Source organism: Heterostelium album (assembly GCF_000004825.1).
Source record: "Heterostelium album PN500 unplaced genomic scaffold PPL_scaffold10, whole genome shotgun sequence".
NCBI lineage: Eukaryota > Evosea > Eumycetozoa > Acytosteliales > Acytosteliaceae > Heterostelium > Heterostelium album.
The window spans coordinates 612,828-627,837 of NW_008805072.1; the positions used below are offsets into that span (position 1 = coordinate 612,828).

Genomic DNA, 15,010 nt, shown 5'->3' on the forward strand with positions numbered 1-15,010 from the left:
TGATCTGGACATGATCGAATTTTTTGATTATTTTTGGTTTTTTTTTTGGTTTTTTTTTTGAAAATTGTTTTGGGGCACAGATCTTTTTAGAATGGTCAAACAATAAAATATTTCATTTTTTTTAAATTGTAATATTATAAGTATTATTAAATTGTATAACATTTATCATTTGTAATAATATAAAAGGAAGATACGAATTTATCTTTAAACGTTGACAGAGAAATGATTGCACAACAGCCACATCCACCAACTTCAAAGGTTGAGCTCAGAATTTCATGTACTAATCTTACAAATAAAGATGTACTCTCCAAGTCTGACCCCAAGGTCTATGTATTTTCATCAGTATGTTACTCTATCTATATTATTTAAAAGTTTAATATTATTTACAAATTTTTTAAATTAAAATACAATATTTAATATAGTTTGATTCTGAAAAGATGGTGCCACTTGGAAAAACTGAAAAGATTAATAACAGTTTGAATCCAGTTTTCAAAACACCTGTCTTCTCTGGTAAGTGTTTATAAAGTTGATGACCATTTATCTTTAAGATAAGATAGATTAATAATATTATTGTTTTTTTTTTTTTTTTTTTGATTCTAGATTATTACTTTGAAAGAAATCAAAGATTAAAGTTCGTTGTAGTCGATATCGATAATGAAGATTGGAATGATAGTGATGATTTTATTGGATCTGTAGAGTATTCTATGGCTTCGATTGTCTCTGCCCCAGGAAGTACCGCAAAGCTTACCCTTCTCTCAAAGCATGGTCACCATGCTGGTAATTTGACCGTAAGCGCAGAGCTCATTAGAACCAACACAAAGATGAGTTTGGCATTCCGTATGAGTGGTGACAAGTTTGACAAGAAGGATCTCTTTGGAAAGAGTGACCCATACTTTATCGTCTCCAAGAGCACTCCATCCGGATTTGTTCAAGTCTACCAAAGTCAAGTTAAATACAACGTATGTTTATCAATCCTCCTAAAAGTTTAATTTGTTAATATTAACGAAACAAAACAAACAAATTAGACATTGAATCCAGTTTTCGATTTAACAGAAATTAGTATGGATGAATTGACTGGTGGTGATGTAAAGAGAGACCTTTTATTCGCATTCTTTGATTACGATTCTATTGGAAAGCACGATTTCATTGGATCATTCCATACCACTGCAGAGGCAATTTTGAGTATGCCATTAAAGTTGGAGTTGATCAACCAAAATAAAAAGGAGAAGAAATCGTCGTACCACAACTCTGGTACCGTCGAGATCTATGAAGCTCGTTTGAATAGAGCACCAGAGTTTATGGACTATTTGATGGGCGGTTGTGAGATTTCATTGATTGCCGGTATCGATTGTACCGCTTCGAATCTCTCACCAGACAATGTCAAGAGTTTGCACTACAAGCATCCAACCATTCCAAATGCCTATGCCAACGCAATCAGTTCGATCGGCAGTGTTTTGGCACCATACGATTTCGATGGAATGATTCCAGTGTTTGGATTCGGTGGTGACCTCCCAGGATCGCCAGTTACCAACCATTGTTTCTCAATGAATCTCGACCCATCCTCTGGCAAAGAGTTGGATCCAAATGTTCGTGGTGTAGCAGGTGTTCTCGATGTCTACTACCGTAACATCACCGTTGTTTCACTCTCAGGTCCAACCTGTTTCGCACCTCTAATCAAGAGAGCATCGGAACTCTCCAACACCTCACAGAGCAATCAGAAATATTCGATCTTGATGATCATTACCGACGGTGAAATCATGGATATGGAACAAACCATCGAAGCAATAATCAAAGCAACTGAAAAACCATTATCAATTGTTATGTAAGTACTATTATTATTTTTAATCAAAGTCATAGCTGTGTAGTTTTAAATAGTTATTGATTTGACAATTGAATTATTATCATTTGTTTTTTTTTTTAGTATTGGTGTTGGAAGCGCTAATTTCTCAAGTATGGAAAGACTCGATGGTGATGGTGGACCTCTTTCGAATGGTGCTGGTATGATTGCCAAGAGAGATATCGTTCAATTCGTATCTCATGAGAGTTTCAGAGACAAGCCATTCTACATGTTGGCCGAGGAGACTCTTCGTGAGATCCCAAGACAATTCATGGAATACATGGAATGCAACAGAATCAGACCAAATCCACCACGTAAGTACGTTGAAGTAAATGCATCAGTTCCAGTTGCCCAAATGGCTAATCTATCTGTTTAATTTTTCAAAAGATAAATAAAAAACAATAATAACAAATAAACTACTGGCAAATGAATTATAATTATACTATATACTACAACATTTTATATATTTATATTAACTAGATTTACATTGAAATATCCATTGAATTACTATCGTGATCAGTTGTTGTTGTTGTACTTTCATTAATAGCACCATTGAAGCTATCGTTTTGATGGTCGTTGTCGTTGACAAGTTGACTATTGTTTTGTGCGGCTATTTGTAAGAGTATTTGTTGTTGTTGTTGTATATAGAATTCGTTTGTTACCAAATCGTCGATCAGCAATGAAGATGATGTCGAATGTTCATCGTAATCTTCATCGTTAGTCACTGACTGGTTCATGCTAATAGCCGATTGATTCATACTTATTGCCGATTGATTCATACTGATTGCTGATTGGTTCATACTGATTGCCGACTGATCGTTTAGACTTGATTGGTTCAAACTTTGATTCATTATGCTTTGATTCATACTAATACAAGACATATCCATATCCTCTTGATTTTCACTATTATTTTGTTGCAAATTACTTGTATTATTGAGATTGGTTATCAATGATGATTGTTGTGAGTGTATGGATGAGTTGTTTAGAGATGACAATGATTCGGTAGTTTCAACGTCTATATCTGATATACTCTCTTCAACATTACTAGCCAATCTCAATAGATTTCTATAGGAGAATGTTTCGAATCTATTACTATTATTATTTGTTGTTGCTGGCGATGTTGTTGTATTATTATTATTTATCGACTCATTCATATCTGATACAATACTTAGATCTTCTGCACTTCTATCTTGTTGTGGTTGTTCTTCATCTTGTTCTTCTTCTTGATCCGTTATACTTTCTTCATCTATTTGTTCTTCTTCCTCCTCTTCAACATCTTCCTCTTCCTCTTCATGAACATCATTACGAATTGAAGATGTAGCAAATTGATTTCTATCACGTTGAGCTCTCTTGCCTTTTCCTTTGGTGCTGTTGTTACCATTGCCAGAGTTACTAATTACACCGATGATATACTTCTTTGGACGATCACCAAGTATCGAAGTATTTGATACTCTGGCATTGATATCGTTGAGCAAGATGTTCTCTTGTCTCTCTAACCACTCTTCCTCTAGATCTACAGTCAACTGATTCTCAAGCTTCGAGTATTGTTGTACCTGTTGTTGTTGTTGTTGATGATTCACTTGATTACGACCATCATTTGAACTTCCACCACCAGACTGTACTTTATGTATATATAAAGTGCCATCGACTAACGATGTACTTTGGAACAATCCCAAATTAGTTGATTGATACAATGTTATATTCATTTAGATAAGAATAGATGAAAGGATAATTTGAAAATTGCGCGCGCTTTTTAAAATTTATTACTTCTGAAAAAATAATGATCGAAATAATATAAATATCATTTAATGGTACAGGTCAATAAATTATAAACCATAGAACAACACTTTTATTTATTAACAATATCTCAAATTTTTGCAAATATGAATATTTGATGTATTTGTGTCTGCCAAATGTTGGATATCGTTGGCTCTCTCCAAAAATAGATCGCACTGGAAGTTTAACAAAAAATAAAATAAAAAGGTTTAGAATTTTATTTAATTATCAAGATATGTAATTTAATTATAACTTACAATGAAAAGCATTGGCTTGTTTAGTGTCGCAGAGTATCCCCTGTAAAAATCATTGTCTTTAGACCTACCACAGACACTCACCAAATTATTAAAATTTAATTTACTATTTAAAAGTCTGGGAAGTGACAGAGTGACCAAACGTGGCATCGTATCGAGGCATTCGCCGCATGTCAGATAAATATTTTCTTTTGCATTGGTTGACCATGACAATGATAAACATATGGTAATAGTTGATATAATTACTATAAACAATGTTAATTTCATTTTTTTCTTTTAATAAATAAAAAAAACAAAACAAAGATTACAAATGATGAAATAAATATTAATATTATTCGATGGTGATAATAATAATAATATCTGAATTATTGATTGCTACATTCATTATCTGTTCATTTCCAATACGAAAATGTATACATTTCAACTTTTCTTGAACTTGCACAATAAAACCACACCACCACATCAAAAATATCGTTTAAACACACATTCCAACACAACGAAAATTCTGTACTTAAGATTAATTGTGTGATGATGATGATTTTGATTTTTCTAAAGTTAGAAATAAGATAAGCTGATGTGTGTTGTGTGAGTGTATACAATTATATAACATATTCTATTACTTTAAAAACAAAAGATAGAATAAGATAATGAATTAAATAAATAATAATAATAATTATAAAAATAGATAAATAAAAAACTGGTTAAACAATAATAGGACTTGATATAACATTGTATGAGGAGTGATGTGATTGCTGTTGAATTTGTTGTTGTTCTATCATCTTTTTCTTTTGTACGTAGAGTCTGTGTTTCCTAATGAAATGAACATCGAGCGCAAATGAAACAACAATGAATAAAAATGAAATCGATATTAAAACAACTGATGAGATTGTAAACTTGGGTGCACTAAACCAATTGGCATTCAATTCCGTTCCATCTTGATAGAAACACTTTGAATGATCTGAAATCTAAAAATTAATAAATAATAATAAAATAATAATAAGTATGTATATTGAATAGAATTGAATTGATTAAAAAAAAAACAATAATAACAACATACAGGGAATGCATTTAGATAACCTTTAACCCATTCTCTCTCACTATTCCAAGTACCACTGATATTGGTTGACATTGTAGTCTGATTACCTATTGAGTAGGTAACTTCAAACAATCCTTGAAAACAATTGATTCCTGTGATATTAGAGACTGTGCTACTGCTGCTGTCGGGATGACCTTCACTGCTGCTGCTGCTAGCGCTACTCTCGCTGCTGTAGCTGTAGCTTCCACTCATAAAACCGCTATAGGTACCAGAGTAACTACTACTGCTATTATCTATACTGCCACTCGTGTCTGATAACAATAGCTCTAAAAGAGGAATAACATTCGAGCCAGAGTCGTTTGTGTAATTGCCATTCTCGACGACGTTATGATAGAATGCATTCTGTCCCAGCAGAGGATACCACCATATCTTGTGATTCAAAACTAAACATGTATCTGCATCGACGTGTTTCTGTTCCACCACATAATGATTGATAACCGTACACTTTGTCGGTAGAAACTCTTTACCTGTTGCGATCTTTTAAAAAAACGATCGATCAATACAACCTCTGTCAATATATATATGTTTATTGATATAGAATATATAGTAATAATATAGATTTAAATCTACTTGCTCTGTACATACACTTGGTAATAGATTGAGAAATATAGTCATTGCACAAGATGCAGAACCCAATATAATCATAAAAGTGAGAATGTATATAATGATGATATCACGTACATGCTTATTATACTTTGATATCAGTGGCTGTTTCTCTAGAGGCTTTTTTGACATTTTTATTAATACTATGATTCTAGTTAATACACACTTTCTATTCTTTTGTATATCAATCATATTAATATAAAAATTAAAAAGTTGTAAAAAATTTAAAAAATGATTCAGAAAATTCATTTCCTTTATTTTTTTTTTTTTTTTTTGTTTTGTAAGGTGGAATTTAGTTGTGTTTACGAGCGAAGTGGTGTTGGCGACCTATTAACAATTTATTTCTTTTTGATTATAAAAAAAACTCTTTAATGAACAGGATCATTTATCACCTCTTCTTGTTGTTGTTGCTGTTGTTGTTGTTGTTGTTCTGCAGGTCTTCTTCCTCTAACTTGCTGTGCCATATCTTCATATCTTTGATTTGGATTATCAAACAGTTGTTTACTATTATTATTTTATTTAAAAAAATAAATATTATTATTATTAATAATAATTGAAAAAAAAAAAAAAAAAAGCTAACAATGTTTAACTAACTTACATGAATGAAGGTGTTTTCAATATACGACGATTGCTAATCTGTGGATAGACATCCTCGAGGTAGTAATATACATGACCGACAACAATACCCATGATGTCAAATGCCAGACTATGATCCATCAGATAGCTGACACCCAAAATAACCCAAGGTAAATAGGGTGCACTGAATGTAAACAAACCAAGGAAACTGATATGCATATTGGGATTTCTACGACTCCATATATAAACAATCATAAAAGCTAATGATGGTGCTAAAAATAATATCTTTGTATATATTTTTGTATAAAATAAGAATGCATTCATAATCTATTATTAAAATGGAAATGAAAATGAATGTTAGTTGCTAACTATATCTTAACTATTGTGTGATTCTTCTTTTTTTCTTTAACATACCAACAAGAAAACAGCACCAAAAATCCACATAAATAAATAATCACCAGCTCTACCTCTAAATGAACCTTCCTCTAACATCTTACTGTGTCTTACTCTATTGTTATAAAGTGATCAAGAGTTAATCATCATCATCATCACATCATCACATTATCATCTGTGAATCAATCATCGATCGATCGATTTCTAATTATAACACTTACAAAAAATACATATGAAACAAGAAATTTAAACCAATCTCATCAAAGAATAAAAAGGTTGTCAATAATCTCCAAACTTCATACTTGTTGAATATGATTGGGAAATTAAGGTAGAGTTGCAGTGGATTTATAACATCTAGATATACAAATACAGATGTAACAACACATGCACTCATATATATTCTCGTAACTATAGGTATACTTTTATACCAATCTTCGAATGGTTGTGCCATTATTATTATTACTGTTCTGTTTCTTTATTAATGTTTTTTATTATAAATAGTATATATATTATACAAAGGTAAAAATCGGTCTGCTACTCCACCACTACTACTTTTACTTTTTAAATTATTAACTTTTTTTTTTTTTTTTTTTTTTTTGAAAGAAATATGTTTGATTCTTAAAAAAAATAGTGAATATTATAATGTTACAGTTTTTTTTATTTATTTGTATCGTTTTTAATGAAATTAAAATGTTGAGATTTATTTAATGAGGTGTTGTGGGTTTTTTATTATTGTAAATTTTGGAAGTTCAAAAAAAGATGAGTCATTGTGGATTGTGTGATGGTGTGAGTCAATGTTTTGTTGACACTTTTTTTTTTTTTGTTCATCAAGGTACTTTTTTTAAAAATTAAATCCTTAATTTTTTTTTTTAAAAAATTTTTTTTGTAAATTTTTTTTTATGTTCAAAGTTCATTTATAGAGTGACCTTGAAACCCCTTGCTGTTAAATTATATTGAGGATCACCATCATCATCAAATTAAATAATATTGGTTTTTATATTTGTTATTAATTAGTAGTAACAGAAAAAAAAACTTTTATAGATAATGGCAACCACAACTGTCAATACCAAATCGGTAACAGGATTTGGTGCTTCTGCAGCATCAAAGCAAAATCAAGAGTTCTTATTGAAGATCTTGATCTTATCATTAATCTATGTTTTAGGTAAATTTTAGAAATCAATTTCAACTCCAACCCGATTGAATCAGTCATTCACCCATTTTCATTTAGTCTATGTGGAATGATCGATAAAATTCGAATCCAAATACATACATTGTATGAAACAGATTATTAATAATATTCTCTCTTATTTGTAAATTATTATTATTATGATATTATAAACAGCTTTTTCAACACGTTTATTCTCTGTATTACGTTATGAATCTGTAATTCATGAGTTTGATCCGTAAGTATTATAGTTGGCAACCATAGTTTGATAATAGTGTAGAATTGGAGAGTTAACTAACAAATTACACACAACTTGGATAATTTAATAGATATTTCAATTTCCGTTCAACCAAATATTTGGTAGCAGAAGGATTCTATAACTTTTTAAATTGGTTCGATGAGAGATCATGGTATCCATTGGGTCGTATCGTTGGTGGTACCATCTATCCAGGTTTGATGGCAACTGCCGCTGCTGTTCACTGGGTTTTGAACTCACTCAATCTCACTGTCAACATTAGAAACGTTTGTGTTTTGCTCTCCCCATGGTTCGCCTCGAACACCGCCATGGTTACCTACAAGTTTGCCAAGGAGATTAAGGACACCGAAACTGGTTTGGTCGCCGCCGCCATGATTGCCATCGTTCCAGGTTACATCTCTCGTTCCGTCGCTGGTTCATTCGATAATGAAGGTATTGCTATTTTCGCATTGATCTTCACCTATTACTGTTGGGTTAAATCCGTCAACACCGGTAGTTTGTTCTGGGCTGCCATTTGTTCACTCGCCTACTTCTACATGTAACTATCTCTCTCTATTATCACAGTTTATTCTCTATTTTTTTTTTTGCTGGCACTAATACTAATCATGATTAATTTTTAAATAATATAGGGCAAGTGCATGGGGTGGTTATGTATTCATTATTAATTTGATTCCATTACATGTTTTGGCATTGTTGTTGACTGGAAGATACTCACATCGTTTGTATGTTGCCTATTCAACATTGTTTGTCATTGGTACTATTCTTTCGATGCAAATCAATTTCATTGGATTCCAACCAGTTCAATCGTCTGAACATATGGCTGCCATTGGTGTTTTCGGATTGTTGCAATTGTTCTCTGGTCTCAACTGGGTCAAGTCACATCTTTCCACTGAGGCATTTGCCCGTCTCCAACGTTTGACCATCATGACTGTCTTCTCTGTTGCCTTTGGTGTCTTTGTCATCGGTACCATCACTGGTTACATTTCACCATGGACCGGTCGTTTCTACTCACTTTTGGATCCAACCTACGCTCGTGACAACATCCCAATTATTGCCTCTGTATCTGAGCATCAGCCAACCACCTGGGCATCGTACTTCTTCGATCTCCACATCTTGGTATTCTTGTTCCCAGCCGGTCTCTACTTCTGTTTCTCCAAGTTGACCGACGCCAACATCTTCTTGATCCTCTACGGTATCACCTCGATCTACTTCTCTGGTGTTATGGTTCGTTTGATGCTCGTTTTGGCACCGGTTGCCTGTGTCTTGGCTGCCGTCGCCATCTCATCGACCCTCCAAACCTACACTCGTAAACTCAAGGAGCCAACCCCCACTGGAAATGCCAATGCCAACGACAACTCCAAGGAATCCAGCTATGTCATGATCGGTGTCATCACTGTTCTCCTCGTTCTCTACGCATTCCACTGTACCTGGGTCACCTCTGAGGCCTACTCTTCACCATCGATCGTTCTCTCTGCCAAGCAAAACGACGGTTCCCGTATTATTTTCGACGATTTCCGTGAGGCCTATCGTTGGATCGGTCAAAACACCCCAGATGATGCACGTATCATGTCATGGTGGGATTATGGTTATCAGTTGTCTGCGATGGCCAATCGTACTGTACTGGTCGACAACAACACCTGGAACAACTCACACATTGCCCAGGTCGGTAAGGCATTCGCATCTTCCGAAGAAGACGCCTACAAACTCATGAAGGAGCTCGACGTAGACTATGTTTTGGTTATCTTTGGTGGTTTAACTGGTTACTCCTCCGACGATATCAACAAGTTCCTCTGGATGGTCCGTATCGGTGGTTCCACCGACCCATCGATCAAGGAGGCTGACTATCTTGCCAACGGACACTACCGTATCGACAAGGGTGCCTCACCAAAGATGCTCAACACATTGATGTACAAGCTTTGCTACTACCGTTTCTCTGAGATCAACACTGACTATGGTAAACCATCCGGTTACGATCGTGTCAGAAACGTTGAGATCGGTTACAAGAACTTCCAACTTACCTATCTCGAAGAAGCTTTCACTTCACTCCATTGGTTGGTTCGTGTATACAAGGTTAAAGATTTGGAAAACAGAGCTTAAAAAAAGGAATAATAATATCTCTAAAATATATTTCCAAATTGGATTTTATATAAAATCAATCAAATCAAAAAAAAAAAAAAAAAGATATTAATAAATATATAAGTGTCATAATAACAATAACAAAAGTTATATATTTTCATTATTTTATTAATTCATCTTTTTGGTATGGAGGTTAATTACTTTTGGGAATAATAAATTTTATAGGTTGTTTAATCAGAATACAAGAATGTATGGTCATCCGATGTCATACAATATTGTTCACACTTGACCATTGGAATACTAAATTCTTGACTGCTACCCAATAACATATTGGGTACATTGTTGTTATTGTTGTTTGGAACTTGGTTGTTGTACAAATTTACACCGCAGACAAGATTGGGTATTTGAGACATCGTTGACTTTGTTTGTTCATCTTCAGAGGTGGGAATTTGAGGGTCGTTCGTCTTTTGTTTGGATAATCGGTATCGGATACCACAGGCATTACATAGAGTTTTGGCACCTTGGGGTCCACGTCTCCACTCCGGTGTATCGGTGGTTTTGCAATTCACACAGACTCTGTTTTGTGAACTGGATTTCTTGGTCTTTTTATTTTGTGCTTTGATCAAGTTCTCAGTTAAGTTTATATAGGTTGGAGAGTTTCTAGGGTTGGAACTAGAGGGACTACTTTTCGATTTGGTTTTAGTTTTTGGAGTGGTATGAACACTGGCACCATCTTTAATAGTTTCAGAGCAAGGATGGTCATTCATCTGATAGTTATAATCATGGGGATTGGAAATGGTTGCACCATTGGGAGATTGAGAATAATGATAGTTTTGTTGAGTATAATTTGAATATTTCTTTTTTTCAATAATCGACTTTAGTGAATTAATTTCAAATTGTGCACCAGCACTATATCCCATTAGCAAATCCATTTCCTCATCTGTAATATATGGATTTGAGTAAACAATCTTGGTCATATTAAATAATTGAGTAGATAGTTGAAGAATCTTTAAAAAAAAAAAATTTATTAAAATTTGTATTTTATTATTTTTAAATATATGTATTAACTTACTTTACAATAATGATTTGATACTGACATCTTTTCTTGATCATTCATATATTGATAATAACATATATTATTTTCAGAATAGTTTAATTGTTGTTGATCTGATTGTGATTGATTTGGTGTATTTTGATGATATTGAGAATTTGGATTCATTTGTTGAATATTCTGAGAAGGAATAATTATTGGAGAGTTGGATCTTGAAGTTAAAATAGTAGGAGTTGGAACAGAATGAACAACTGGAACAATTTGATGGTTTTGTTGAGATGAATAATATTTACTTGAAAAAGGTAGATCCTCTGATACAATTTGTAAATTCTGAGAATCTTTTAATTCGGAGTCCAAAATCTTTTCCATATGCTCATTGAAAAATGATTGTGCATCGGGATCGATTTGTTTAGAGTTGGATTCATAATGAATTCCAACATTATTATAATCCTCAAAGATCTTTGAAGAAAGTGCAAATGGTGGAATCGATTGTGTTGGACTATGAGAGTTTGATTGATAATAATAATTATCACTTGATTGATTCATTTTTTATTATTCTTATTATAGATTAAATAATATTTTGTTTTAATAAAAATACAAATTTTAAAATTTTTAAATAAAATTACAAAAAATAAATAAATTTTTATATACTATTTTAAATTAATATTTATAAGAAACTATCTTTTTTTTTATTATTTAAATTTATAAATACATAGATTGTAAAATGATAAATAATTCATAAAATGATTAGATATTTCAAGTCGTTTCACACCACCAAAAGTCAGAATGATTCATGTTCACTATCTAAATTGAATTTCATTGCAAGTGAAGAGAAAAGATGATAAACTTTACATATTTTTTATCTCTATTAAAAATTAAATATATCACCCCATCATTGTCATAAAAAAAAAAGACATTGCAATCCACATAAAAATAAAATCAACAATGAAATATTTTTTTTCTGTATTTTTTGTTTACCACAGAGAAAATTCATTAATTATATAAATTTTTAAAAATTTTATTTTTCAAATATTTTTTTCTTTTCATTTTATTATATTATAATAATAGAATAGTTTTATAAAATTTATTGATTTCTCTTATTATTAAAATAATATTTTTTAATAAGATTTAATTTTTTTTTTTGTGCTTTGTTTTTTTTAAAAAAAAATAAAATTCCAGATCTGAAAAAAATAATTTAAAGTCCACAAGATCTGAGGAAAACTAAATAATTTTTTAAAAAATAGTTTTTAATTATTTTTTCATTCTTAGAGATGAAATTGTTACTGAAGTGTTGGCCGGGTTGGCTCTTTCAAGAAAGAACCTACAATTTCGTATCTCTAAGAAATCTTAAGAGATTTATTGAGAAATAGGTTTTTTGTAAAGTTTTTTTCCTCTTACAATTTTTTTTATTATTGAATAAAGAAATACTTTGTTAAAAATAAAATAATAATAATACAAATAAATATAAATTAATTATGAAAACAATTAAAATTATAGTATCAATACTATTGTTATTAATCATATCATTAGTTTCTGTAAATGGACAAGATTATTGTGAATATTTGAAACAATCTTTGATGTTTTACAAAGCGAATAGAGCTGGAAGATTACCGGATAGCGATATTCCATGGCGTGGCAACTCAGTGCTGGGTGACTCTAGTGGTGGTAAAAATGCAGATGGAGATGGTGATCTGTCCAAAGGTTATTTTGATGCTGGAGATGGTGTTAAATTTCTATTTCCTATGTCATTTTCAATGACAATGCTATCACTTGGTTTCTTAGAAGCACAAGCTAACATCCAATCCTGTGGACAAACTCAACTCTACCTAGATACCATTAAATGGGGTACAGACTTCATTATGGCATGTCATACCTCTGACAATACATTCGTTGCTCAAGTGGCAGATGGAAATACGGATCACTCATTCTGGGGACCACCTGAAATGATCAACATGGCGCGTCCAGTCTTCACTTTGAATACCAACAAACCTGGAACCGACGTTGTTATGGAGGCTGCCTCCGCATTGGCCTCTGCCTCAATTATCTGGAAAGGAATAGATTCAAGCTATTCATCGAGCTGTCTGAGTCATGCAGCCAAACTCTACAGCTTTGGAATGAACTACCAAGGAAAGTACTCAGATAGCATTCCAGAGGCAGACAGCTTCTACCATTCAAGCAACTACAAGGATGAAATTGTTTGGGGTTCGATTTGGATGTATAAAGCAACTGGATCTGCTTCCTACCTGGCCACTGCAGAACAGTACTACGCCAACTATGGATTGAACTATTGGGGAAATCCACCTTTGAGTTGGGATAACAAAGCACCGGGTTGCTCGCTACTGCTCTACCAGCTAACCTCTAAGGATATCTACAAGAGTGGAATGGAAGACAATCTCAATAGTTGGTTACCTGGTGGCAGTATTAAGTACACTGGAACGAATGGACTGGCTTTCTATGACAAATGGGGACCGTGTAGGTATGCTGCTAGCGCTGCATTCGTAGCCAGTGTATATGGTGGTGATAAATATGTAAACTTTGCCAAATCACAACTCGGTTATATTTTGGGTGACAATCCCAATGGTCAGTCGTTCGTTGTCGGTATGGGACCAAAGATGCCAATCAATCCTCATCATCGTGCAGCACACGGTTCCACAACAAACGACATCAACAACCCAGTCAACAACAAACACATACTAACTGGTGCTCTAGTAGGAGGTCCCGATGAGAATGGAGCATACACAGACGACCGTACCAATTATATAACAAATGAAGTTGCAACCGATTATAACGCAGGTTTTGTTGGTTTATTATCAATGTTTAGTAAAGGTATGTTTATATTAAAAAATAACTATTGATAAAATTAATAATTAATCATTTAATATTAGGATCTATGCCACCAACGACAACAGGTAATACACCATCACCTTCACCTTCACAACCATCACCTTCACCATCACCTTCAGAACCATCACCTTCACCATCGCCCTCACAACCATCACCTTCACCATCACCTTCACAGCCTTCACCTTCACCATCGCCCTCACAACCATCACCATCACCTTCTACACCTTCTGCCCCAATTCCACCAGCCACTAATCAACCAACAACAACATCACCAAAAGAAACATCTGTTCCTGAAGTCAGTACTTCCTCTACTCCAATAGGTATATTTTGGTTAACACATATTAAATTTCATTTATTTTCGATTGAATTTACTATCATAATGATTTACTATATCTATGATATTTATAAATATATAATGAATGCACATACTTACATATTTGAATTATTTATTTATTTGTAAATATAGATACAACAACAGATAAACCGACAGAACCAACAACATCTAGCACAACAGCAACATCTACATCTACATCTACATCTACATCCACAGGAACATCAACATCAACATCAACATCTACAGCAACATCGACACCAGAAACAACGAGCAATACAACCAGTTCACCTTCACTTACAACTTCGAGTGCTACAAGTTCGCCAACGACACTATCAACAACAGATGAGGGTACAACCACCGACGGAACAACAACAACACAAGATAAGATATCATGGTTTATAGTTGCTCTATTTATTATGACCTCTACATTTATATTACTTAATTAAATAAATAAATAAAATTTAAAATAAAAATGTTTTGCAAAAACAATAGCAGCATTCCGGATTCAATTTAAACATGCAAAAAAAATTCTTGAAAATCATTCTCGAGCTTTAACAAAAGATTCAAGAATGAAACCCAAATTTTTTCAAATCTAAATTAAAACTTTTTTTATTTTGTAACCATTTTGAATAATTATTTAAACTCAAATTTAGGATAATGTAATTCATTCGTTAATTTTAAAATATACATACACTTTATATTAGTAATAAAAGTACATACACATTCAAATAATTATTTTCATACTTGAT

General features: G+C 32.8%; 7 protein-coding genes across 7 annotated transcripts; 3 read left to right on the forward strand and 4 right to left on the reverse strand.

The window, feature by feature from the left end:
- Positions 1–222: 222 nt before the first annotated feature.
- Positions 223–2,213, forward strand: cpnA (copine family protein; the record flags this gene model as incomplete). The annotated part of the gene is made up of 5 exons (XM_020583012.1): positions 223–342; positions 423–510; positions 601–959; positions 1,026–1,822; positions 1,922–2,213. The coding sequence occupies 5 exons, from the start codon at positions 223–225 to the stop codon at positions 2,211–2,213; spliced, it is 1,656 nt and encodes a 551-aa protein (XP_020429793.1).
- Positions 2,214–2,319: 106 nt separating this feature from the next.
- On the reverse strand, positions 2,320–3,543 carry PPL_12274 (uncharacterized protein; the record flags this gene model as incomplete). Its single annotated transcript, XM_020583013.1, has 1 exon — positions 2,320–3,543. One exon carries the CDS (start codon positions 3,541–3,543, stop codon positions 2,320–2,322), a length of 1,224 nt encoding a protein of 407 aa, XP_020429794.1.
- Positions 3,544–4,568: 1,025 nt separating this feature from the next.
- On the reverse strand, positions 4,569–5,698 carry PPL_12275 (uncharacterized protein; the record flags this gene model as incomplete). The annotated part of the gene is made up of 3 exons (XM_020583014.1): positions 4,569–4,832; positions 4,925–5,440; positions 5,534–5,698. The coding sequence occupies 3 exons, from the start codon at positions 5,696–5,698 to the stop codon at positions 4,569–4,571; spliced, it is 945 nt and encodes a 314-aa protein (XP_020429795.1).
- Positions 5,699–5,934: 236 nt separating this feature from the next.
- derl2 (derlin-2) lies at positions 5,935–6,986 on the reverse strand (the record flags this gene model as incomplete). Its single annotated transcript, XM_020583015.1, has 4 exons — positions 5,935–6,070; positions 6,165–6,469; positions 6,557–6,650; positions 6,766–6,986. 4 exons carry the CDS (start codon positions 6,984–6,986, stop codon positions 5,935–5,937), a joined length of 756 nt encoding a protein of 251 aa, XP_020429796.1.
- Positions 6,987–7,579: 593 nt separating this feature from the next.
- Positions 7,580–10,053, forward strand: stt3 (dolichyl-diphosphooligosaccharide--protein glycosyltransferase subunit STT3; the record flags this gene model as incomplete). The annotated part of the gene is made up of 4 exons (XM_020583016.1): positions 7,580–7,697; positions 7,878–7,938; positions 8,030–8,494; positions 8,586–10,053. 4 exons carry the CDS (start codon positions 7,580–7,582, stop codon positions 10,051–10,053), a joined length of 2,112 nt encoding a protein of 703 aa, XP_020429797.1.
- A 209-nt stretch (positions 10,054–10,262) lies between these two features.
- Positions 10,263–11,629, reverse strand: gtaL (GATA-type transcription factor; the record flags this gene model as incomplete). Its single annotated transcript, XM_020583017.1, has 2 exons — positions 10,263–11,039; positions 11,105–11,629. The coding sequence occupies 2 exons, from the start codon at positions 11,627–11,629 to the stop codon at positions 10,263–10,265; spliced, it is 1,302 nt and encodes a 433-aa protein (XP_020429798.1).
- A 929-nt stretch (positions 11,630–12,558) lies between these two features.
- PPL_12279 (glycoside hydrolase family 9 protein) lies at positions 12,559–14,707 on the forward strand (the record flags this gene model as incomplete). The annotated part of the gene is made up of 3 exons (XM_020583018.1): positions 12,559–13,909; positions 13,969–14,247; positions 14,394–14,707. The coding sequence occupies 3 exons, from the start codon at positions 12,559–12,561 to the stop codon at positions 14,705–14,707; spliced, it is 1,944 nt and encodes a 647-aa protein (XP_020429799.1).
- Positions 14,708–15,010: the final 303 nt, after the last annotated feature.